The sequence below is a fragment of the Oncorhynchus masou genome, chromosome 12 (assembly GCF_036934945.1).
Source record: "Oncorhynchus masou masou isolate Uvic2021 chromosome 12, UVic_Omas_1.1, whole genome shotgun sequence".
NCBI lineage: Eukaryota > Metazoa > Chordata > Actinopteri > Salmoniformes > Salmonidae > Oncorhynchus > Oncorhynchus masou.
In genome coordinates this window covers 321462-348957 of record NC_088223.1, presented here as the reverse complement: position 1 = coordinate 348957, position 27496 = coordinate 321462, and the positions used below count along the sequence as shown (strand labels likewise).

At 40.8% G+C, this 27496-nt stretch overlaps 1 protein-coding gene across 2 annotated transcripts in view; it reads right to left on the bottom strand.

The window, feature by feature from the left end:
* Positions 1-27496, bottom strand: part of grhl2b (grainyhead-like transcription factor 2b) — a 154121-nt gene continuing 126625 nt past the window's right edge. Inside the window, exons 11-16 of one of the 2 annotated variants that reach the window (XM_064979418.1) lie at positions 20065-20204; positions 18970-19007; positions 16940-17031; positions 16090-16175; positions 15768-15832; positions 1-4382 (exon numbers count right to left, since the gene is read on the bottom strand). In XM_064979418.1, the coding sequence (XP_064835490.1) occupies positions 4268-4382; positions 15768-15832; positions 16090-16175; positions 16940-17031; positions 18970-19007; positions 20065-20204 (536 nt within the window). In that variant the 3' untranslated portion in view covers positions 1-4267. Of the gene's footprint in view, positions 4383-15767; positions 15833-16089; positions 16176-16939; positions 18866-18969; positions 19008-20064; positions 20205-27496 lie in introns of those variants that run through there. The other variant, XM_064979419.1, reaches the window with a different exon arrangement.

Here is a 27496-nt window from a genome sequence, read left to right as displayed (position 1 = left end):
TATTTCTTCACATTTTTATTCAATTGTCAACATACTGTAAGTACGTTCCAAACAACCAACAAGTGTCCATCTTCACCCCTGGAAGTACTGACGTTTTGGCTGATGGACGATCATATAATAAAGCATTGCTAACATTAAACATGTTGCTTATTGTGGCTGTTATAAAACAGAATAGTTTACAGGAAGAATAATAATAAAGACCAATGCAGTAATAAGTACTCAAAGGAGGCTTTCAATGAGAGGTGTCACTAATCACTGAGAAACACAATAAATAAGATAGCAGAACAGAAACAATATGAACACAGATGACTGTATGAAGCATAACATTTCACCACCATACAGGGAAGTCATGTAGCCACAGTACAGTTGAAACCAAGGACCATTTCACATGCCAAATGGGACTAGTTAGGAGTGGAATGTTAGCACAAACAGACTTTATTTCAGGCTGCATTTGACACATGGTCCATAATGACCATCTGTAGCTGCCCACCTCTAGTCTCGAACTAAATACTTATATTTATATACAACAGTACAATACACTGAATACACCTTTCATGACTAAATACACTGAACAATATACTGAACAATACACTGAACAAAAATATAAAACACAACATGTAGTTGTTGGTCCCATGTTTCATGAACTGAAATTAAAGATCCCAGAAATTATTCCATATCCACAAAAAGCTGATTTCTGTTAGTGAGCATTTGTCCTTTGCCAAGATAATCCATCCATCTGACAGGTGTGGCATATCAAGTAGATGAATAAACAGCATGATAATTACACAGGTGCACTTTGTGCTGGGGACAATAAAAGGCCACTCTAAAATGTGCCGTTTTGTGACACAACACAATGCCACAGATGTCTAAAGTTTTGAAGGAGTGTGCACGCTGACTGCAGGAATGTCCACCAGAGCTGTTGCCAGAGAATTGAATGTTCATTTCTTTTCCATAAGTCGTTTTAGAGCATTTGGCAGTACATCAAACCAACCGCCAGCCCAGGCCCTCCATATCCGGCTTCTTCACCTGCGGGATAATCTGAGACCAGCCACAGCTGATGAAACTGAGGAGTTCTGTCTGTAATAAAACCCTTTTGTGGGGGAAAAGTCATTCAGATTGGCTTGGCCTAGCTCCCCAGTGGGTGAGCCTGGGAGCTGTATTTGTATTTATTATGGATCCCCATTAGTTCCTGCCAAGACAGCACCTACTCTTCCTGGGGTCCAACAAAATTAAGGCAGCTACACCCCTGCCCAGCCACGTGAAATCCATAGATTAGGGCCTAATTTATTTATTTCAATTTCCTGATAACCTTATTTGAACTGTAACTCATTAACATATTTGAAATTGTTGCATGTTGCATTTATATTTTTATTCAGTATACTTATATTTTCTTAAATGTATATACAACATTACAATACACTGAATAAAAAAATGCCTTTCATGAACAAACACTCGCACTTGACTTTTCCCCCACGTTCAAGCTCTGACTCTGGACTTACTATGACTGTGATATGACTGTGAAAATAAGAATTTGTTCTTAACTGACTTGCCTAGTAAAATAAAGGTAAAATAAAAAAAATAAAAAAATATATACAGTTGCCCCAACGAGCTATCTTAAAACTTCTTGGTGACAGGGGGCAGTATTGAGTAGCTTGGATGAATAAGGTGCCCAGAGTAAATTGCCTGCTACTCTGTCCCAGATGCTAATATATGCATTTTATTAGTAGTATTTGATAGAAAACACTCTGAGGTTTCTAAAACTGTTTGAATAATGTCTGTGAGTATAACAGAACTCATATGGTAGGCGAAAACCTGAGACAAATCCAACCAGGAAGTGGGAAATCTGAGGTTTGTAGTTTCATTTAAGTGATTGCCTATCCAATACGCTGTGCCTATGGGGCCAGATTGCACTTCCCAAGGCTTCCAGCGAATGTCAACAGTCTTTAGAAAGTTGTTTCAGGCTGCTATTGTGGAAGGTGGTCAAATAAGAGCTGTTTCAACAAGTGGACTAGGCTGAGGCCAATCAGTTGTTCACTGCACGGTCACCATGCCGTGCCTTCTTTTTCCTCTGTCATGAATACGCTATTGTCCGGTTGGAATATTATTGAAGATTAATTATGAAAAGACCCTAAAGATTGATTCTAAACATCGATTGACATGTTTCCATAAACTGTAATGAAACTCTTTTGACTTTTCTGGATTTTGCGCTCGGCATTGTGCCTTTGGAATAGTGAACTAAACGAGCGAACAAAACTGAGGTATTTGGACATAAATATGGACGTAATCAAACAAAACAAACATTTCTTGTGGAAGTGGGAGTCCTGGGAGTGCATTCCAACGAAGATCAGCAAAGGTAAGTGAAGATTTACAATGCTATTTACAACTTTTGTTGACTCCACAATTTGGCGGGTATGGCTTGCATTTGTGGCTGAATGCTGTTCTCAGATTATTAAATTTTTGCCGAAAAGCCTTTTTGAAATCGGACACTGTGGTTGGATTAACGAGAAGTTTATCTTTAAAATGGTGTAAAAAAATGTGTAAAAAAAAGCACTAACTGTACGTCTCTCTGGATAAGAGCATCTGCTAAATGACTAACATGTAAATGTAAATACCCCTTTTATCAACTATCCATGGTCATTTAGCAAAACCATGTAAAACTATACATGCTCAACATACAACAGCAAAATAATTATTAATTAATTAATTATTAATTATATTGACAGTTAAAGCTCATTAGATTGGGGTCTGACAGGTTTAAGTAACAGATAAAACATCCCTACACTCAGCATCCAAGGATTCTACATGTTAACCTGTTCCATTGAGGGACTAACACACTATAACTATATCATGTAGGCTGTGAAGAGATCGGTTCATATTCCATCTGTCTGTAGTGTTGAGTACTCTGACTGTAGTGTTGAGTACTCTGTCTGTAGTGTTGAGTACTCTGTCTGTAGGGTTGAGTACTCTGTCTGTAGGGTTGAGTACTCTGTCTGTAGGGTTGTGTACTCTGTCTGTAGGGTTGTGTACTCTGTTGAGTACTATGTCTGCAGTGTTGAGTACTATGTCTGTATTATTGTGTACTCTGTATGTATGTCGCCTATGGCTAGAGCTTGCATTCAATACCCAGCCTTGTGAGGATAACAGCCCTGAGCCTTTTTCTAAAATGTTTTATGTTGGAGAACACATTGGGAGGGATCTGAGACCATTCCTCTTTAGAGAATCCTTCCAGATCCTTGATATTGTTTGAATGGGTTTATGGACGGCCCCCTTCAAATCAAACCATAGGTTTTCAGTGGGTTTCAAGTCTGGAGACTAAGATGTCCATTGCTGTTGATTTTGTGGCCAATTAACAATTTCTTTGTGTATTTTGTGAGCTTGAGGTTTTTGTCTTGCTGGAAGATCCTCTTGCGGCCAAGTTTCAGCCTCCTGACAGAGCTAACCAGGTTTTTTGGCTAAAATGTCCTTGTACTGGGTAAAGTTCATGATGCTGTTGACCTTAACAAGGGCTCCAGGACCAGTGGAAGGTAAATAGCCCCTAAACATCAAAGATCCACCACCATACTTTCCAGTAGGTATGAGGTTATTTTCAGCTCATACATTCTCATTTCGATGTCTGGCCAAAGAGCTCTATTTTCATGTCATCCAACAAATGTAAACGCCTGGATTTGTTAAACGGCATTGGCTCTTGTATTGGAACCGGTGCTTCTGGTCCCGGTCCCTCGTAGGCCCCACACTCAGTCCTCCTGTACTGTCCTGTCCCCCCGACACTACACTCAGTCCTCCTGTACTGTCCTGTCCCCCCGACCCTACACTCAGTCCTCCTGTAGTGTCCTGTCCCCCCGGCCCCACACTCAGTCCTCCTGTAGTGTCCTGTCCCCCCGACCACACACTCAGTCCTCCTGTACTGTCCTGTCCCCCCGACCCTACACTCAGTCCTCCTGTACTGTCCTGTCCCCCCGACCCTACACTCAGTCCTCCTGTACTGTCCTGTTCCCCGACCCTACACTCAGTCCTCCTGTACTGTCCTGTCCCCCGACCCCACACTCAGTCCTCCTGTACTGTCCTGTCCCCCCGACCCTACACTCAGTCCTCCTGTACTGTCCTGTCCCCCCGACCCCACACTCAGTCCTCCTGTACTGTCCTGTCCCCCCGACCCTACACTCAGTCCTCCTGTACTGTCCTGTCCTCCTGTACTGTCCTGTCGTCCTGTACTGTCCTGTCCCTCTGTACTGTCCCCCCCGGCCCTAGACCTAGAGTCCTTCAGACATCATATTTCGGTGAGTGTGACCTTGTAGGCGTCAGAATAGCTCTCTATGCTTAGGATGAAGGTGTCTTCATTAGAGTAATGCTCTATGATGTTGTCGTCCATGTTCACCAGGATCCTATAAGGGACAATGGGGAGAGTTAGCTGATTGATTGATTGATTGATTTACTGATTGATTGTCCTGCAAATGTTTAAACCCAACATTCACAAACACAGAGCAATACAGACATTCATGCCTGGATATTTGTCCTTCTCACACCAGTTTGAGTAAAGAACAAGACTAGAAAGTCTGGAAACACCAGCCTATTAGATTCATTCAATTCCATGCTAATGTGGTGTTCAATAGAATACCATTCTAATGCTGTGTTCAATAGAATTCAAAACAAATCAAACTTTATTTGCCATATGATCCGAATACAACAAGTGTAGACTTTACCGTGAAATGCTAACTTACAGGCCCTTAACCAACAGCGCAGTTCAAGAAGAGTTAAGAAAATATTTACCAAGTAGACTAAAATAAAAGGTAATAATAAAAAGTAAGACAATAAGAATAACGAGGCTATATACAGGGGGTACCGGTACAGAGTCAGTGTGCAGGGGTACAGGTTAGTTGAGGCAATCTGTACATGTAGGTGGGGGTGAAGTGACTATGCATAGATAATAAACAGTAGTAGTAGTGTACAAGGGGGGGGGGGGTCAATGTAAATTGTCTGGTGACGATTTTTATGAATTGTTCAGCAGTCTTATGGCTTGGGGGTAGAAGCTGTTGAGGAGCCTTTTGGTCCTAGACTTGGGGCTCCAGAACCTCTTGCCGTGCGGTAGCAGAGAAAACATTCTATAACTTTGGTGACTGGAGTCTTTGACAATTTTATGGGCTTTCCTCTGACACCGCCTATTATATACAGTGGGGCAAAAAAGTATTTAGTTCTGATGCCGTGTTCAACAGAATTCCATTCTGATGCCGTGTTCAACAGAATTCCATTCTGACGCCGTGTTCAACGGAATTCCATTCTGATGCCGTGTTCAACAGAATTCCATTCTGATGCCGTGTTCAGCTGAATTCCATTCTGATGTGGTGTTCAATGGAATTCCATTCTGATGCCGTGTTCAACGGAATTCCATTCTGACGCCGTGTTCAACGGAATTCCATTCTGATGCCGTGTTCAGCTGAATTCCATTCTGATAAAGTGTTCAGCGGAATTCCATTCTGATGCCGTGTTCAACAGAATTCCATTCTAATGCCGTTTTCATTTTGAATTCCATTCTGATGCCGTGTTCATTTGAATTACATTCTGATGCCGTTTTCAACAGAATTCCATTCTAATGCCGTGTTCAGCTGAATTTCATTCTGATGCCGTGTTCAGCGGAATTCCATACTGATGCCGTGTTCAACAGAATTCCATTCTAATGCCGTGTTCAGCTGAATTTCATTGTGATGCCGTGTTCAACGGAATGCAATTCTGATGCGGTGTTCAGGGGAAATCTATTCTGATGCCGTATTCAACAGAATTCCATTCTCATGCTGTGTTCAGCTGATTTCCATTCTGATGCCGTGTTCAGCGGGAATTCCATTCTGATGCCGTGTTCAACAGAATTCCATTCTGATGCCGTGATCAATAGAATTCCATTCTGATGCCGGGTTGAGTAGAATTCCAATCTAATGCCGTGTTGAGTAGAATTCCATTCTGATGTCGTGTTCAGCGGAATTCCATTCTGATGCCGTGTTCAACAGAATTCCATTCTGATGCCGTGTTCAACAGAATTCCATTCTGATGCCGTGTTCAGCTGAATTCCATTCTGACGCCGTGTTCAACGGAATTCCATTCTGATGCCGTGTTCAACGGAATTCCATTCTGACGCCGTGTTCAACGGAATTCCATTCTGATGCCGTGTTCAGCTGAATTCCATTCTGATAAAGTGTTCAGCGGAATTCCATTCTGATGCCGTGTTCAGCTGAATTCCATTCTGATGCCGTGTTCAACAGAATTCCATTCTAATGCCGTTTTCATTTTGAATTCCATTCTGATGCCGTGTTCATTTGAATTACATTCTGATGCCGTTTTCAACAGAATTCCATTCTAATGCCGTGTTCAGCTGAATTTCATTCTGATGCCGTGTTCAGCGGAATTCCATTCTGATGCCGTGTTCAACAGAATTCCATTCTAATGCCGTGTTCAGCTGAATTTCATTCTGATGCCGTGTTCAGCGGAATTCCATTCTGATGCCGTGTTCAACAGAATTCCATTCTGATGCCGTGTTCAGCTGAATTTCATTCTGATGCTGTGTTCAACGGAATTCCATTCTAATGCCGTGTTCAGCTGATTTCCATTCTGATGCCGTGTTCAGCGGGAATTCCATTCTGATGCCGTGTTCAACAGAATTCCATTCTGATGCCGTGATCAATAGAATTCCATTCTGATGCCGGGTTGAGTAGAATTCCAATCTAATGCCGTGTTGAGTAGAATTCCATTCTGATGTCGTGTTCAGCGGAATTCCATTCTGATGCCGTGTTCAACAGAATTCCATTCTGATGCCGTGTTCAACAGAATTCCATTCTGATGCCGTGTTCAGCTGAATTCCATTCTGACGCCGTGTTCAACGGAATTCCATTCTGATGCCGTGTTCAACGGAATTCCATTCTGATGCCGTGTTCAGCTGAATTCCATTCTGATGCGGTATTCAACGGAATTCCATTCTGATGCCGTGTTCAACGGAATTCCATTCTGATGCCGTGTTCAGCTGAATTCCATTCTGATGCGGTATTCAACGGAATTCCATTCTGATGCGGTATTCAACGGAATTCCATTCTGATGCCGTGTTCAACGGAATTCCATTCTGACGCCGTGTTCAGCTGAATTCAATTCTGATAAAGTTTTCAACGGAATTCCATTCTAATGCCGTGTTCAGCGGAATTCCATTCTGATAAAGTTTTCAACGGAATTCCATTCTGATGCCGTGTTCAACAGAATTCCATTCTAATGCCGTTTTCATTTGCATTCCATTCTGATGCCGTGTTCATTTGAATTCCATTCTGATGATGTGTTCAACAGAATTCCATTCTAATGCAGTGTTCAGCTGAATTCCATTCTGATGCCGTGTTCAGCTGAATTCCATTCTGATGCCGTGTTCAACGGAATTCCATTCTGATAAAGTGTTCAGCGGAATTCCATTCTGATGCCGTGTTCATCTGAATTCCATTCTGATTCCGGGTTCAACACAATTCCATTCTAATGCCGTGTTCACCTGAATTTCATTCTGATGCCGTGTTCAGTAGAATTACGTTCTAATTATGTGCTCAATAGATTTCCATTTTAATGGCGTGATCAATAGAATTCCATTCTAATGCCGTGTTCAATAGTATTCCATTCTGATGCCATGATCAATAGAAATCCATTCTGATGCCGTATTCAATAGAATTCCATTCTAATGCTCTGTTCAATAGAATTCCATTCAAATGCCGTGTTGACTAGAATTCCATTCTAATGCCGTGTTGACTAGAATTCCATTCTGATGCCGTGATCAATAGAATTCCATTCTGATGCCGGGTTGAGTAGAATTCCAATCTAATGCCGTGTTGAGTAGAATTCCATTCTGATGTCATGTTCAGCGGAATTCAATTCTGATGCCGTGTTCAGCTGAATTCCATTCTGATGCCGTTTTCATTTGAATTCCATTCTGATAAAGTGTTCAGCGGGATTCCATGCTGATGCCGTGTTCCTCTGAATTCCAGTCTGATGCCGTGTTCAACGGAATTCCATTCTGACGCCGTGTTCAGCTGAATTCAATTCTGATAAAGTTTTCAACGGAATTCCATTCTAATGCCGTGTTCAGCGGAATTCCATTCTGATAAAGTTTTCAACGGAATTCCATTCTGATGCCGTGTTCAACAGAATTCCATTCTAATGCCGTTTTCATTTGCATTCCATTCTGATGCCGTGTTCATTTGAATTCCATTCTGATGCTGTGTTCAACATAATTCCATTCTAATGCAGTGTTCAGCTGAATTCCATTCTGATGCCGTGTTCAGCTGAATTCCATTCTGATGCGGTGTTCAGCTGAATTCCATTCTGATGCCGTGTTCAGCTGAATTCCATTCTGATGCCGTGTTCAGCTGAATTCCATTCTGATGCCGTGTTCAACAGAATTCCATTCTGATAAAGTGTTCAGCGGAATTCCATTCTGATGCCGTGTTCAGCTGAATTCCATTCTGATTCCGGGTTCAACACAATTCCATTCTAATGCCGTGTTCACCTGAATTTCATTCTGATGCCGTGTTCAACAGAATTCCATTCTGATGCCGTGCTCAGTAGAATTACGTTCTAATTATGTGCTCAATAGATTTCCATTTTAATGGCGTGATAAATAGAATTCCATTCTAATGCCGTGTTCAATAGTATTCCATTCTGATGCCATGATCAATAGAAATCCATTCTGATGCCGTATTCAATAGAATTCCATTCTAATGCTCTGTTCAATAGAATTCCATTCAAATGCCGTGTTGACTAGAATTCCATTCTAATGCCGTGTTGACTAGAATTCCATTCTGATGCCGTGATCAATAGAATTCCATTCTGATGCCGGGTTGAGTAGAATTCCAATCTAATGCCGTGTTGAGTAGAATTCCATTCTGATGTCGTGTTCAGCGGAATTCAATTCTGATAAAGTTTTCAACGGAATTCCATTCTGATGCCGTGTTCAGAAGAATTCCATTCTAATGCCGTTTTCATTTGAATTCCATTCTGATGCCGTGTTCAGCGGAATTCCATTCTGATAAAGTGTTCAGCGGAATTCCATGCTGATGCCGTGTTCCTCTGAATTCAATTCTGATGCCGTGTTCAACGGAATTCCATTCTGATGCCGTGTTCAACAGAATTCCATTCTAATGCCGTGATCAGCTAAATTTCATTCTGATGCCGTGTTCAATGGAATTCAATTCTGATGCGGTGTTCAGGGGAAATCTATTCTGATGCCGTGTTCAACAGAATTTCATTCTCATGCTGTGTTCAGCTGATTTCCATTCTGATGCCGTGTTCAACGGAATTCCATTCTGATGCCGTGTTCAGCGGAATTCCATTCGGATTCCGTGTTCAACAGAATTCCATTCTAATGCCGTGTTCAGCTGAATTCCATTCTGATGCCGTGTTCAGCTGAATTCCATTCTGATGCCTTGTTCAACGGAATTCCATTCTGATGCCGTGTTCAACGGAATTCCATTCTGATAAGGTGTTCAGCGGAATTACTTTCTAATTCCGTGTTCAACAGAATCCCATTCTAATGCCGTGTTCAGCTGAATTTCATTCTGATGCCGTGTTCAACGGAATTTCATTCTGATGCCGTGTTCAACGGAATTCCATTCTGATGCCGTGCTCAGTAGAATTCCGTTCTAATTATGTTCTCAATAGATTTCCATTTTAATGCCGTGTTCAGCTGAATTTCATTCTGATGCCGTGTTCAGCGGAATTCCATTCTGATGCCGTGTTCAACAGAATTCCATTCTAATGCCGTGTTCAGCTGAATTTCATTCTGATGCTGTGTTCAACGGAATTCCATTCTGATGCCGTGTTCAACAGAATTCCATTCTGATGTCGTGTTCAGCTGAATTCCATTGTGATGCCGTGTTCAACGGAATGCAATTCTGATGCGGTGTTCAGGGGAAATCTATTCTGATGCCGTATTCAACAGAATTCCATTCTCATGCTGTGTTCAGCTGATTTCCATTCTGATGCCGTGTTCAGCGGGAATTCCATTCTGATGCCGTGTTCAGCGGAATTCCATTCTGATGCCGTGATCAATAGAATTCCATTCTGATGCCGTGATCAATAGAATTCCATTCTGATGCCGGGTTGAGTAGAATTCCAATCTAATGCGGTGTTGAGTAGAATTCCATTCTGATGTCGTGTTCAGCGGAATTCCATTCTGATGCCGTGTTCAACAGAATTCCATTCTGATGCCGTGTTCAACAGAATTCCATTCTGATGCCGTGTTCAGCTGAATTCCATTCTGACGCCGTGTTCAACGGAATTCCATTCTGATGCCGTGTTCAACGGAATTCCATTCTGATGCCGTGTTCAGCTGAATTCCATTCTGATGCGGTATTCAACGGAATTCCATTCTGATGCCGTGTTCAACGGAATTCCATTCTGATGCCGTGTTCAGCTGAATTCCATTCTGATGCGGTATTCAACGGAATTCCATTCTGATGCGGTATTCAACGGAATTCCATTCTGATGCCGTGTTCAACGGAATTCCATTCTGACGCCGTGTTCAGCTGAATTCAATTCTGATAAAGTTTTCAACGGAATTCCATTCTAATGCCGTGTTCAGCGGAATTCCATTCTGATAAAGTTTTCAACGGAATTCCATTCTGATGCCGTGTTCAACAGAATTCCATTCTAATGCCGTTTTCATTTGCATTCCATTCTGATGCCGTGTTCATTTGAATTCCATTCTGATGATGTGTTCAACAGAATTCCATTCTAATGCAGTGTTCAGCTGAATTCCATTCTGATGCCGTGTTCAGCTGAATTCCATTCTGATGCCGTGTTCAACGGAATTCCATTCTGATAAAGTGTTCAGCGGAATTCCATTCTGATGCCGTGTTCATCTGAATTCCATTCTGATTCGGGTTCAACACAATTCCATTCTAATGCCGTGTTCACCTGAATTTCATTCTGATGCCGTGTTCAGTAGAATTACGTTCTAATTATGTGCTCAATAGATTTCCATTTTAATGGCGTGATCAATAGAATTCCATTCTAATGCCGTGTTCAATAGTATTCCATTCTGATGCCATGATCAATAGAAATCCATTCTGATGCCGTATTCAATAGAATTCCATTCTAATGCTCTGTTCAATAGAATTCCATTCAAATGCCGTGTTGACTAGAATTCCATTCTAATGCCGTGTTGACTAGAATTCCATTCTGATGCCGTGATCAATAGAATTCCATTCTGATGCCGGGTTGAGTAGAATTCCAATCTAATGCCGTGTTGAGTAGAATTCCATTCTGATGTCATGTTCAGCGGAATTCAATTCTGATGCCGTGTTCAGCTGAATTCCATTCTGATGCCGTTTTCATTTGAATTCCATTCTGATAAAGTGTTCAGCGGGATTCCATGCTGATGCCGTGTTCCTCTGAATTCCAGTCTGATGCCGTGTTCAACGGAATTCCATTCTGACGCCGTGTTCAGATGAATTCAATTCTGATAAAGTTTTCAACGGAATTCCATTCTAATGCCGTGTTCAGCGGAATTCCATTCTGATAAAGTTTTCAACGGAATTCCATTCTGATGCCGTGTTCAACAGAATTCCATTCTAATGCCGTTTTCATTTGCATTCCATTCTGATGCCGTGTTCATTTGAATTCCATTCTGATGCTGTGTTCAACATAATTCCATTCTAATGCAGTGTTCAGCTGAATTCCATTCTGATGCCGTGTTCAGCTGAATTCCATTCTGATGCCGTGTTCAACAGAATTCCATTCTGATAAAGTGTTCAGCGGAATTCCATTCTGATGCCGTGTTCAGCTGAATTCCATTCTGATTCCGGGTTCAACACAATTCCATTCTAATGCCGTGTTCACCTGAATTTCATTCTGATGCCGTGTTCAACAGAATTCCATTCTGATGCCGTGCTCAGTAGAATTACGTTCTAATTATGTGCTCAATAGATTTCCATTTTAATGGCGTGATAAATAGAATTCCATTCTAATGCCGTGTTCAATAGTATTCCATTCTGATGCCATGATCAATAGAAATCCATTCTGATGCCGTATTCAATAGAATTCCATTCTAATGCTCTGTTCCATAGAATTCCATTCAAATGCCGTGTTGACTAGAATTCCATTCTAATGCCGTGTTGACTAGAATTCCATTCTGATGCCGTGATCAATAGAATTCCATTCTGATGCCGGGTTGAGTAGAATTCCAATCTAATGCCGTGTTGAGTAGAATTCCATTCTGATGTCGTGTTCAGCGGAATTCAATTCTGATAAAGTTTTCAACGGAATTCCATTCTGATGCCGTGTTCAGAAGAATTCCATTCTAATGCCGTTTTCATTTGAATTCCATTCTGATGCCGTGTTCAGCGGAATTCCATTCTGATAAAGTGTTCAGCGGAATTCCATGCTGATGCCGTGTTCCTCTGAATTCAATTCTGATGCCGTGTTCAACGGAATTCCATTCTGATGCCGTGTTCAACAGAATTCCATTCTAATGCCGTGATCAGCTAAATTTCATTCTGATGCCGTGTTCAATGGAATTCAATTCTGATGCGGTGTTCAGGGGAAATCTATTCTGATGCCGTGTTCAACAGAATTTCATTCTCATGCTGTGTTCAGCTGATTTCCATTCTGATGCCGTGTTCAACGGAATTCCATTCTGATGCCGTGTTCAACGGAATTCCATTCGGATTCCGTGTTCAACAGAATTCCATTCTGATGCCGTGTTCAGCGGAATTCCATTCGGATTCCGTGTTCAACAGAATTCCATTCTAATGCCGTGTTCAGCTGAATTCCATTCTGATGCCGTGTTCAGCTGAATTCCATTCTGATGCCTTGTTCAACGGAATTCCAATCTGATGCCGTGTTCAGCGGAATTCCATTCTGATGCCGTGTTCAACGGAATTCCATTCTGATAAGGTGTTCAGCGGAATTACTTTCTAATTCCGTGTTCAACAGAATCCCATTCTAATGCCGTGTTCAGCTGAATTTCATTCTGATGCCGTGTTCAACGGAATTTCATTCTGATGCCGTGTTCAACGGAATTCCATTCTGATGCCGTGCTCAGTAGAATTCCGTTCTAATTATGTTCTCAATAGATTTCCATTTTAATGCCGTGTTCAATAGAATTCCATTCTAATGCCGTGTTGAATAGAATTCCATTCGAATGCCTTTTTCAACAGAATTCAATTCTGATGGCGTGTTCAAAAGAATTCCATTCTAATGGCGTGTTCAATAGAATTCCATTCTAATGCCGTGTTCAATAGAATTCCATTCTAATGCCGTGTTGAATAGAATTCCATTCAAATGACTTTTTCAACAGAATTCAATTCTGATGGCGTGTTCAAAAGAATTACATTCTAATGCCGTGTTCAATAGAATTCCATTCTAATGCCGTGTTCAACAGAATTTCATTCTAATGTCGGGTTCAACATAATTCCATTCTGATGCCATGTTGAGTAGAATTGCATTCTGATGCTGTGCTCGATAGAATTCCATTCTGATGCTGTGTTCAATTGAATTTCCATTCTGATGCTGTGCTCATTAGAATTCCATTTTAATGCCTTGTTCATCAGAATTCCATGCTCAATAGAATTCCAATCCGAAATCGTGTTGAGAAGAATTCCATTCCGATGCAGTGTTGATTAGAATTCCACTCTGATGCCGTGTTGAGTAGAATTCCATTCTGATGCCGTGCTCAATAGAATTCCATTCTGATGCCGTGTTGAGTAGAATTCCATTCTGATGCCGTGGTGAGTATAATTTCATTCTGATGCCGTGCTCAATAGAATTCCATTCTGATTACGTGTTGAGTAGAATTCCATTCTGATGCTGTGCTCAATAGAATTCCATTCTGATTCACTCTGATTCCGTGTTGAGTAGAATTCCATTCTCATGCAGTGCTCAATAGAATTCCAATCTAATGCCGTGTTCAACAAAATTCCATTCTAATGTTGTGTTCAACAGAATTCCATTTTGATGCCGTGTTGAAAAGAATTGCCATCTGATGCTCTGCTCGATAGAATTCCATTCTGATGCTGTGTTCAATCGAATTCCATTCTGATGCTGTGCTCAATAGAATTCCATTCTAATGCCGTGTTCAACAGAATTCCATTCTAATGCCGTGTTCAAAAGAATTCCATTCCTAATGCCGTGTTCAATAGAATTCCATTCTAATGCCGTGTTCAATAGAATTCCATTGAAATGCCTTTTTCAACAGAATTCCATTCTAATGGCGTGTTCAAAAGAATTCTATTTTGATGCCGTGTTGAAAATAATTGCCTTCTGATGCTGTGCTCGATAGTATTCCAATCCAAAATCATGTTGAGTAGAATTCCATTCCGATGCCGTGCTCAATAGAATTCCATTCTGATTCATTCTGATTCCGTGTTGAGTAGAATTCCATTCTGATGCAGTGCTCAATAGAATTCAAATCTAATGCCTTTTTCAACAGAATTCCATTCTCATGGCGTGTTCAATAGAATTCCATTCTGATGCCGTGTTCATCAGAATTCCATTGTAATGCCATGTTCAACAGAATTCCATTCTGATGCTGTGCTCAATTGAATTCCATTCTAATGCCGTGTTCAACAGAATTCCATTCTAATGCCTTTTTCAACAGAATTCCATTCTCATGGCGTGTTCAATAGAATTCCATTCTGAAGCTGTGTTCAATAGAATTCCATTCTGATGCTGTGTTCAATAGAATTCCATTCTGATGCTGTGTTCAATAGAATTCCATTCTGATGCTGTGTTCAATAGAATTCCATTCTGATGCTGTATTCAATAGAATTCCATTCTGATGCCGTGTTCATCAGAATTCCATTCTAATGCAGGGTTCTACAGAATTCCATTCTAATGCCGTGTTCAACAGAATTCCATTCTGATGCCGTGTTGAGTAGAATTCCATTCTGATGCTGTGCTCATTAGAATTCCATTCTAATGACGTGTTCAATAGAATTCCATTCTAATGCCGTGCTCAATAGAATTCCATTCCTATGCTGTGCTCAATAGAATTCCATTCTGATGCTGTGCTCAAGAAAATTCCATTCTAATGATGTGTTCAATATAATTCCAGTCTGATGCTCTGTTCAACAGAATTCCATTCTGATGCTGTGCTCAATTGAATTCCATTCTAATGCCGTGTTCAACAGAATTCCATTCTAATGCCTTTTTCAACAGAATTCCATTCTCATGGCGTGTTCAATAGAATTCCATTCTGAAGCTGTGTTCAATAGAATTCCATTCTGATGCTGTGTTCAATAGAATTCCATTCTGATGCTGTGTTCAATAGAATTCCATTCTGATGCTGTGTTCAATAGAATTCCATTCTGATGCTGTATTCAATAGAATTCCATTCTAATGCCGTGCTCAATAGAATTCCATTCCTATGCTGTGCTCAATAGAATTCCATTCTGATGCTGTGCTCAAGAAAATTCCATTCTAATGATGTGTTCAATATAATTCCAGTCTGATGCTCTGTTCAATAGAATTCCAGTCTGATGCTGTGGTCAATAGAATTCCATTCTGATGCTTTGCTCAATAGAATTCCATTCTGATGCCTTGCTCAATAGAATTCCCTTCTGATGACGTCTTCAATAGAATTCCATTCTAATGCCGTGTTCAATCGAATTTCATTCTAATGCCATGTTCAATAGAATTTTATTCTAATGCCGTGCTCAATAGATTTCCATTCTAATGCAATGCTCAATAGAATGTCATTCTAATGCTGTGTTCAATAGAATGTCATTCTAATGCCGTGTTCAATAGAATTCCATTCTCACCCTTTTTTGCTTTTCTTGTAGATCTTGGCTATCCTCTCAGTGGGAACTCCATACTTCTCTGATATCTGTGAATGAAGGACAATGTTATTTAGATTCCACGAACAAACTGTGGATGCGATTTACCAATACAAGAGAGGATAACCTGGATCATCCAGATGATAGAGACTAACTAACTGGTGGAGGCCCTCTGGTCAGGTAGTCTAACCCCAGAAACAGGGCTTTCCTCCCCAACTTCTCCCTTTGCACTTTGCCTCCTCTTAATCTGGCTGCCCTGCTGATTCTGATCAGTTTAAATAGATCATCTTTTTTTAGAGATACTCACTGCTTCCATCAGGCCTCTCAGGGTTGGAGACTTGAGCATCAGAGCATCAAACACCTCATCCGACTCCTTCCTCACATACAGCAGGACTGTGGAGAGATGGACCCATTCAGGATGTTATGCCACTGAAGTTGTTTCTGCTTGTCTGTGAAGCAGCGCTCCTATAGTAGGATATTATAAAGACTGGTACCTCTTTAGAGTCTATATACACTGGTACCGCTGCAGAGTCTATATAGACTGGTACCTCTCTGTAGTGGTTATATAAACTAGTACCTCTGTAAAGTCTATGTAGACTGGTACCTCTCTGTAGAGTCTATATAGACTGCTACCTCTCTGTAGAGTCTATATAGACTGGTACCTATCTGTAGAGGTTATATATACTGGTACCTCTGTAGAGGTTATATAAACTGGTACCTCTGTAGAGGTTATATAGACTGGTACCTCTGTAGAGGTGATATAGACTGGTACCTCTGTAGAGGTTATATAGACTGGTACCTCTGTAGAGGTGATATAGACTGGTACCTCTCTGTAGAGATTCTATAGACGGGTACCTCTCTGTAGAGTCTATATAGACGCTACCTCTCTGTAGAGGTTACATAGATTGGTACCTCTGTAGAGGTGATATAGACTGGTACCTCTCTGTAGAGGTTATATAGACTGGTACCTCTGTAGAGGTTACATAGACTGGTACCTCTGTAGAGGTTATTTAGACTGGTACCTCTGTAGAGGTTAAATAAACTGGTACCTCTGTAGAGATTATATAGACTGGTACCTCTGTCGAGATTATATAAACTGGTACCTCTGTAGAGGTTATATAGACTGGTACCTCTGTAGAGGTTATATGGACTGGTACCTCTCTTGTGTGTTTCCTCTTTGATCTGTTTGTGGGAAGGAGGTGAGAGGTCATCCTCTGACGGTCTGAACATCCTCTTAACCAACACACTCCTGCATGATGGACACAACAACAACAACAGCAACAGACTAGTCAGACCTCTAACTCACACACACACACTCATCACACATCAAAGATGGGATACACAACCAACAAGAGGGCTTGCTCAAAGGCTGGGATTCAACTCGATCACGCCTTGGCTGTAAAACGTTTTAAAAGCAAAGTTCCAACATTAGTGACCGCATTCAGGCTAAACACTGCAGATCCAGTGACCGCGCCGGAGAGGAGAGTTGCCGTTTTATTGGCTATATTAGCCAAACGTGCTATTTAGTTTGTCTCCTAGATATGAACGTACTTTGGTGCGAAAAGTTCAAATCAATCCCAGAACAATAGCAAAGGACCTTGTGAAGATGCCGGAGGAAACCAGTACAAAAGTATCTATATCCACAGTAAAACGAGTCCTATATCGATATAACCTGAAAGGCCACTCAGCAAAGAAGAAGCCACTGCTCCAAAACCGCCATAAAAAGCCAGACTACGGTTTGCAACTGCACATGGGGACAAAGATTGTACTTTTTTCGAGAAATGTCCTCTGGTTTGATGAAACAAAAATAGAACTGTTTGGCCATAATGACCATCGTTATGTTTGGAGGAAAAAGAGGGAGGCTTGCAAGCCGAAGAACACCATCCCAACCATGAAGCACGGGGGTAGCAGCATCATGTTGTGGGGTTGCCTTGCTGCAGGAGGGACTCGTGCACTTCACAAAATAAATGGCATCATGAGGGTGGAAAATTACGTTGATTTATTGAAGCAACGTCTCAAGACAGCAGTCAGGAAGTTAAAAGCTTGGTCGTAAATGGGTCTTCCAAATGGACAATGACCCCAAGCATACTTCCATGTTGTGGCAAAATGGCTTAAGGACAACAGAGGGGCCATCACAAAGCCCTTTCCTCAATCCTATAGAAAATGTTGTGGGCAGAACTGAAAAAGCGTGTGCGAGCAAGGAGGCCTACAAACCTGACTCAGTTACACCAGCTCTGTCACAATGAATGGGTCAAAATTCATCCCACTTATTGAGGGAAGCTTGAGGAAGGCTACCCAAATGTTTGACCCAAGTTAAACAATTTAAAAGGCAATGCTACCAAATACTGATTGAGTGTATGTACATTTCTGACCCACTGGGAATGTGATGAAAGAAATCAAATCTGAAATAAATCATTCTCTCTACTATTATTCTGACATTTCACATTCTTAAAATAAAGTGGTGATCCTAACTGACCTAAGACATGGAATTCGTACTAGGATTAAATGTCAGGAATTGTGAAAAACTGAGTTTAAATGCATTTGGTTAAGGTGTATGTAAACTTCCAACTTCAACTGTATGTGTGAGATTGAGTTGGTCCCATTTTACATATGTGAGGTTTAGACTGAGTGCACAAAAGGAACACCTGCTCTTTCCATGACATAGACTAACCAGGGGAATCAATGTGAGAGCTATGATCTCTTATTGATGTCACTTGTTAAATTCACTTCAATCAGTGTGGATTAAGGGGAGGAGACAGGTTAAATAACGATTTTTAAGCCTTGGGCCAAATGAGACATGGATTGTGTATGTGTGCCAATCAGAGGGTGAATGGGCAAGACAAAGGATGTAAGTGTCTTTGAACAGGGTATGGTAGTAGATGCCAGGTGCACCGGTTTGAGTCAAGAACTGCAACGCTGCTGGGTTTTTTATGCCCAACAGTTTCCGGTGTGTATCAAGAATGTTCCACCACCCAAAGGACATCCAGCCAACTGTGGGAGGCATTGGAGTCAACATGGTCCAGCGTCCCTGTGTAACGCTTTCAACACTTTGTAGAGTCCATGTCCAACGAATTGAGGCTTTTCTGAGGGCAAAAGGGGGTGCAACTAAATATTAGGAAGTTGTTCCTAATGTTTTGTACACTCAGTGGATATTTGCATGTGAATGTATCCACATGTGAACACTCACCCTCCTCTCTCAATCTCTTCTGTGTTAAAGGCAAATACCTGGGGAAGAATAGCACATTGGCAACGTCAGCTTTAAGTATGTACATAACATAGGCAAATATACATATAAGTAATGAAACAGAAATCTAAATATGTTATGTATCATTCCTTCAAATAGCTTAAAGGCATATATTTGACAATCTGTAAAAAGTCAATAAAATATGTGGCCCTAAAAACTCTCAGAGTGGTTACAAGAGGAGAAAACCAAGCGTATGCAAACTGACCTTTCTTCTAGATACATCTCTAGATTCTCTACAAAGGTCATTGATAAGTTAACCAAGGCATCGTTAGACCAAATCAGATTGTTGATAAGTTAACCAAGGCATCGTTAGACCATATCAGATCATTGATAAGTTAACCAAGGCATCGTTAGACCATATCAGATCATTGATGAGTTAACCAAGGCATTGTTAGACCATATCAGATCATTGATGAGTTAACCAAGGCATCGTTAGACCATATCAGATCATTGATAAGTTAACCAAGGCATCGTTAGACCATATCAGATCATTGATAAGTTAACCAAGGCATCGTTAGACCATATCGGATCATTGATAAGTTAACCTAAGGCACCGTTAGACCAAATCAGATTGTTGATAAGTTAACCAAGGCATCGTTAGACCAATAAAGTATCAGATCTTTCATAAGTTAACCAAGGCATCGTTAGACCATATCAGATCATTGATGAGTTAACCAAGGCATCGTTAGACCATATCAGATCATTGATCAGTTAACCAAGGCACCGTTAGACCATATCAGATCATTGATCAGTTAACCAAGGCACCGTTAGACCATATCAGATCATTGATAAGTGAACCAAGGCATCGTTAGACCATATCAGATCATTGATCAGTTAACCAAGGCATCGTTAGACCATATCAGATCATTGATAAGTTAACCAAGGCATCGTTAGACCATATCAGATCATTGATAAGTTAACCAAGGTATCGTTAGACCGTGATTAGCTTTCCTTTTCCTGCCCAAAATGGCAACCTATTCCTTAATAAGCATATAGGGACCATTTTGGAGACAATCCCGATGTGCCTGTGTATCTGACCTGTCCAGCCCTCTGCAGGTTTCCAAAGTGGACATCAGGGATGAAGAGTACAGGCTGGGCCTCCAGGTCAGTCATGGTCTTGAAGAAGGTGGTGTCAGGCTTCTTAGGGAGAGTTATCACCCCTAGTCCTCCATCCTTCCCTGGAACACACAACAGTAGTGAGATCACATGGATTTCCATCAAAGGAAATATAGACCTGTGTTGTGTAAGTAAATACAAGGACAAATACAAGGACATCTCCAGCCCAATCCCTCAGCATTTTACAAAAACAGTGGAGGGGTGGCCACTTTCTTATTGTTTTAAGTGCAGATTGCCACTTTAAATCACTTAGAAATATACACAGGTAACAGTACAGGTAACAATACAGGTAACAGTACAGGTAACAATACAGGTAACAGTGCAGGTGACAGTGCAGGTGACAGTGCAGGTGACAGTGCAGGTAACAATACAGGTACCAATACAGGTAACAGTGCAGGTGACAGTGCAGGTGACAGTGCAGGTAACAATACAGGTACCAATACAGGTAACAGTGCAGGTGACAGTGCAGGTGACAGTGCAGGTAACAATACAGGTAACAATACAGGTAACAGTGCAGGTGACAGTGCAGGTGACAGTGCAGGTGACAGTGCAGGTAACAATACAGGTACCAATACAGGTAAAAGTACATGTAACAGTACAGGTAACAATACAGGTAACAGTGCAGGTAACAATACAGGTAACAATACAGGTAACAGTACAGGTAACAATACAGGTAACAATACAGGTGACAGTGCAGGTAACAATACAGGTAACAATACAGGTAACAGTACAGGTAAAAGTACATGTAACAGTACAGGTAACAATACAGGTAACAGTGCAGGTAACAATACAGGTAACAATACAGGTAACAGTACAGGTAACAATACAGGTAACAATACAGGTGACAGTGCAGGTAACAATACAGGTAACAATACAGGTAACAGTACAGGTAACAATACAGGTAACAATACAGGTAACAGTACAGGTAACAATACAGGTAACAGTGCAGGTGACAGTGCAGGTGACAGTGCAGGTGACAGTGCAGGTAACAATACAGGTACCAATACAGGTAAAAGTACATGTAACAGTACAGGTAACAATACAGGTAACAGTGCATGTAACAATACAGGCAACAATACAGGTAACAATACAGGTAACAATACAGGTAACAGTGCAGGTAACAATACTGATAACAATACAAGTAAAAGTACAGGTAACAATACAGGTAACAGTGCATGTAACAGTACACGTAACAGTACAGGTAACAGTACAGGGAACAGTGCAGGTAACAATACAGGTAACAATACAGGTAACAGTGCAGGTAACATTACAGGTAAAAGTACAGGGAACAGTACAGGTAACAATACAGGTAACAGTGCAGGTAACAATACTGATAACAATACAGGTAAAAGTACAGGTAACAATACAGGTAACAGTGCATGTAACAGTACACGTAACAGTACAGGTAACAGTACAGGTAACAGTACAGGGAACAATACAGGAGCAGTACAGGTAACATTGTAGGTAACAGTACAGGTAACAATACAGGAACAGTACAGGTAACAGTGTAGGTAACAGTACAGGAAACAATACAGGTAACAGTACAGGTAACAGTGCAGGTAACAGTGCAGGTAACAGTGCAGGTAACAGTACAGGTAACAGTACAGGTAACAGTACAGGTAACAGTACAGGTAACAATACAGGTAGCAGTGGAGGTAACAGTGTAGGTAACAGTGCAGGTAACAATGCAGGTAACAGTACAGGTAACAGTACAGGTAACAATACAGGTAGCAGTGGAGGTAACAGTGTAGGTAACAGTGTAGGTAACGGTACAGGTAACAGTACAGGTAACAGTACATGTAACAATACAGGTAACAGTGCAGGTAACAGTACAGGTAACAATACAGGAACAGTACAGGTAACAGTGTAGGTAACAGTACAGGTAACAGTACAGGTAATAGAACAGGTGACAATACAGGTAACAAAAGAGGTAACAATACAGGTGACAGTACAGGTAACAGTATAGGTAACAATACAGGTAACAGTACAGGTAACAGTAAAGGTAACAGAACATGTAACAATACAGGTAACAATACAGGTAACAGTGCAGGTGACAGTGCAGGTGACAGTGCAGGTAACAATACAGGTAACAATACAGGTAACAGTACAGGTAACAATACAGGTAACAATACAGGTAACAGTACAGGTAACAATACAGGTAACAGTGCAGGTGACAGTGCAGGTGACAGTGCAGGTGACAGTGCAGGTAACAATACAGGTACCAATACAGGTAAAAGTACATGTAACAGTACAGGTAACAATACAGGTAACAGTGCATGTAACAATACAGGCAACAATACAGGTAACAATACAGGTAACAATACAGGTAACAGTGCAGGTAACAATACTGATAACAATACAAGTAAAAGTACAGGTAACAATACAGGTAACAGTGCAGGTGACAGTACACGTAACAGTACAGGTAACAGTACAGGGAACAGTGCAGGTAACAATACAGGTAACAATACAGGTAACAGTGCAGGTAACATTACAGGTAAAAGTACAGGGAACAGTACAGGTAACAATACAGGTAACAGTGCAGGTAACAATACTGATAACAATACAAGTAAAAGTACAGGTAACAATACAGGTAACAGTGCATGTAACAGTACACGTAACAGTACAGGTAACAGTACAGGGAACAGTGCAGGTAACAATACAGGTAACAATACAGGTAACAGTGCAGGTAACATTACAGGTAAAAGTACAGGGAACAGTACATGTAACAATACAGGTAACAGTGCAGGTAACAATACTGATAACAATACAGGTAAAAGTACAGGTAACAATACAGGTAACAGTGCATGTAACAGTACACGTAACAGTACAGGTAACAGTACAGGTAACAGTACAGGGAACAATACAGGAGCAGTACAGGTAACATTGTAGGTAACAGTACAGGTAACAATACAGGAACAGTACAGGTAACAGTGTAGGTAACAGTACAGGAAACAATACAGGTAACAGTACAGGTAACAGTGCAGGTAACAGTGCAGGTAACAGTGCAGGTAACAGTACAGGTAACAGTACAGGTAACAGTACAGGTAACAGTACAGGTAACAATACAGGTAGCAGTGGAGGTAACAGTGTAGGTGACAGTGCAGGTAACAATGCAGGTAACAGTACAGGTAACAGTACAGGTAACAATACAGGTAGCAGTGGAGGTAACAGTGTAGGTAACAGTGTAGGTAACGGTACAGGTAACAGTACAGGTAACAGTACATGTAACAATACAGGTAACAGTGCAGGTAACAGTACAGGTAACAATACAGGAACAGTACAGGTAACAGTGTAGGTAACAGTACAGGTAACAGTACAGGTAATAGAACAGGTGACAATACAGGTAACAAAAGAGGTAACAATACAGGTGACAGTACAGGTAACATTACAGGTAACAGTATAGGTAACAATACAGGTAACAGTACAGGTAACAGTAAAGGTAACAGAACATGTAACAATACAGGTACCAATACAGGTAACAGTGCATGTACCAGGACTGGTAACAATAAAGGTAACAGTACAGGTAGCAATACAGGAACAGTACAGGTAACAGTGCATGTAACAGTACAGGTAACAGTACAGGCAACAATACAGGAACAGTACAGGTAACAATACAGGTAACAGTACAGGTAACAATACAGGTAACAGTGCCGGTAACAGTACATGTAACAGTACAGGTAACAATACCGGTAACAATACAGGTAACAGTACAGGCAACAATACAGGAACAGTACAGGTAACAATACAGGTAACAGTACAGGTAACAGTAAAGGGAACAATAAAGGTAACGGTACAGGTAACAGTACAGGTAACAATACCGGTAACAATAGAGGTAACAATACAGGTAATAATACAGGTAACAATACAGGTAAGAGTGCAGGTAACAATACTGATAACAATACAGGTAAAAGTACAGGTAACAATACAGGTAACAGTGCATGTAACAGTACACGTAACAGTACAGGTAACAGTACAGGGAACAGTACAGGTAACAATACAGGTAACAATACAGGTAACAGTGCAGCTAACAATACAGGTAAAAGTACAGGGAACAGTAAAGGGAACAATAAAGGTAACGGTACAGGTAACAGTACAGGTAACAATACCGGTAACAATACAGGTAACAATACAGGTAACAATACAGGTAACAATACAGGTAAGAGTGCAGGTAACAATACTGATAACAATACAGGTAACAGTACAGGTAACAATACAGGTAACAGTACAGGTAACAGTAAAGGGAACAATAAAGGTAACGGTACAGGTAACAGTACAGGTAACAATACCGGTAACAATACAGGTAACAATACAGGTAACAATACAGGTAACAATACAGGTAAGAGTGCAGGTAACAATACTGATAACAATACAGGTAACAGTGCAGGTAACAGTACACGTAACAGTACAGGTAACAGTACAGGGAACAGTACAGGTAACAATACAGGTAACAGTGCATGTAACAGTACACGTAACAGTACAGGTAACAATACAGGAACAGTGCAGGTAACAGTGCAGGTAACAGTGCAGGTGACAGTACAGGTAACAGTATAGCTAACAATACATGTAACAGTACAGGTAACAGTACAGGTAACAGTACAGGCAACTATACAGGAACAGTACAGGTAACAATACAGGTAACAGTACAGGTAACAGTAAAGGGAACAATACGGGTAACAGTATTAGGTAACAGTACATGTAACAATACGGGTAACAGTACAGGCAACAGTAGGGGTAACAATACAGGTATCAAAACAGGTAACAATACAGATAACAGTACAGTTAACAGTACAGGAAACAATACAGGTAACAGTGCAGGTAACAGTACAGATAACAATACAGGCAACAGTACAGGTAACAGTGTAGGTAACAGTACAGGTAATAGAACAGGTGACAATAAAGGTAACAAAAGAGGTAACAATACAGGTGACAGTACAGGTAACATTACAGGTAACAGTACAGGTAACAATACAGGTAACAGTACAGGTAACAGTAAAGGTAACAGAACATGTAACAATACAGGTACCAATACAGGTAACAGTGCATGTACCAGGACTGGTAACAATAAAGGTAACAGTACAGGTAGCAATACAGGAACAGTACAGGTAACAGTGCATGTAACAGTACAGGTAACAGTACAGGCAACAATACAGGAACAGTACAGGTAACAATACAGGTAACAGTACAGGTAACAATACAGGTAACAGTGCCGGTAACAGTACATGTAACAGTACAGGTAACAATACCGGTAACAATACAGGTAACAGTACAGGCAACAATACAGGAACAGTACAGGTAACAATACAGGTAACAGTACAGGTAACAGTAAAGGGAACAATAAAGGTAACGGTACAGGTAACAGTACAGGTAACAATACCGGTAACAATACAGGTAACAATACAGGTAACAATACAGGTAACAATACAGGTAAGAGTGCAGGTAACAATACTGATAACAATACAGGTAAAAGTACAGGTAACAATACAGGTAACAGTGCATGTAACAGTACACGTAACAGTACAGGTAACAGTACAGGGAACAGTACAGGGAACAATACAGGTAACAATACAGGTAACAGTGCAGGTAACAATACAGGTAACAGTGCATGTAACAGTACACGTAACAGTACAGGTAACAGTACAGGTAACAGTACAGGGAACAATACAGGAGCAGTACAGGTAACATTGTAGGTAACAGTACAGGTAACAATACAGGAACAGTGCAGGTAACAGTGCAGGTAACAATACATGTAACAGTACAGGTAACAGTACAGGTAACAGTACAGGCAACTATACAGGAACAGTACAGGTAACAATACAGGTAACAGTACAGGTAACAGTAAAGGGAACAATACGGGTAACAGTATTAGGTAACAGTACATGTAACAATACGGGTAACAGTACAGGCAACAGTAGGGGTAACAATACAGGTATCAAAACAGGTAACAATACAGATAACAGTACAGTTAACAGTACAGGAAACAATACAGGTAACAGTGCAGGTAACAGTACAGATAACAATACAGGCAACTGTACAGGTAACAGTGTAGGTAACAGTACGGGTAACAGTACAGGTAACAGTACAGGAACAATACACGTAACAATGCAGGTAACAGTACAGGTAACAGTACAAGGAACAGTACAGGTAACAGTATAGGTAACAGTATAGGTAACAATACAGGTAACAGTACAGGTAACAGTACATGTAACAATACAGGTAACAATACAGGTAACAGTGCATGTAACAGTGCAGGTGACAGTACAGGTAACAGTATAGCTAACAATACAGGTAACAGTGCAGGTAACAGTGCAGGTAACAATGCAGGTAACAGTACAGGTAACAGTACAGGTAACAATACAGGTAGCAGTGGAGGTAACAGTGTGGGTAACAGTGCAGGTAACAATGCAGGTAACAGTACAGGTAACAGTACAGGTAACAATACAGGTAGCAGTGGAGGTAACAGTGTAGGTAACAGTGTAGGTAACGGTACAGGTAACAGTACAGGTAACAATACAGGTAACAAAACTGGTAACAATAAACGTGACAGTACAGATAACAGTACAGGTAACAGTACATGTAACAATACAGGTAACAGTGCAGGTAACAGTACAGGTAACAATACAGGAACAGTACAGGTAACAGTGTACGTAACAGTACATGTAATAGTACAGGTAATAGAACAGGTGACAATACAGGTAACAAAAGAGGTAACAATACAGGTGACAGTACTGTTAACATTACAGGTAACAGTATAGGTAACAATACAGGTAACAGTACAGGTAACAGTAAAGGTAACAGTACAGGTAACAGTACAGGAACAGTACACGTAACAATGCAGGTAACAGTACAGGTAACAGTACAGGTAACAATACATGTAACAGTACAGGTAACAGTACAAGCAACTATACAGGAACAGTACATGTAACAATACAGGTAACAGTACAGGTAACAATACAGGAACAGTACAGGTAATAGTACAGGTAACAGTACAGGCAACTATAAAGGAACAGTACAGGTAACAATAAAGGTAACAGTACAGGTAACAGTAAAGGGAACAATACAGGTAACAGTATTGGTAACAATACATGTAACAATACGGGTAACAGTACAGGCAACAGTAGGGGTAACAATACAGGTATCAAAACAGGTAACAATACAGATAACAGTACAGTTAACAGTACAGGAAACAATACAGGTAACAGTGCAGGTAACAGTACAGATAACAATACAGGCAACAGTACAGGTAACGGTGTAGGTAACAGTACAGGTAACAGTACAGGTAACAGTACAAGAACAGTACACGTAACAATGCAGGTAACAGTACAGGTAACAGTACAAGGAACAGTACAGGTAACAG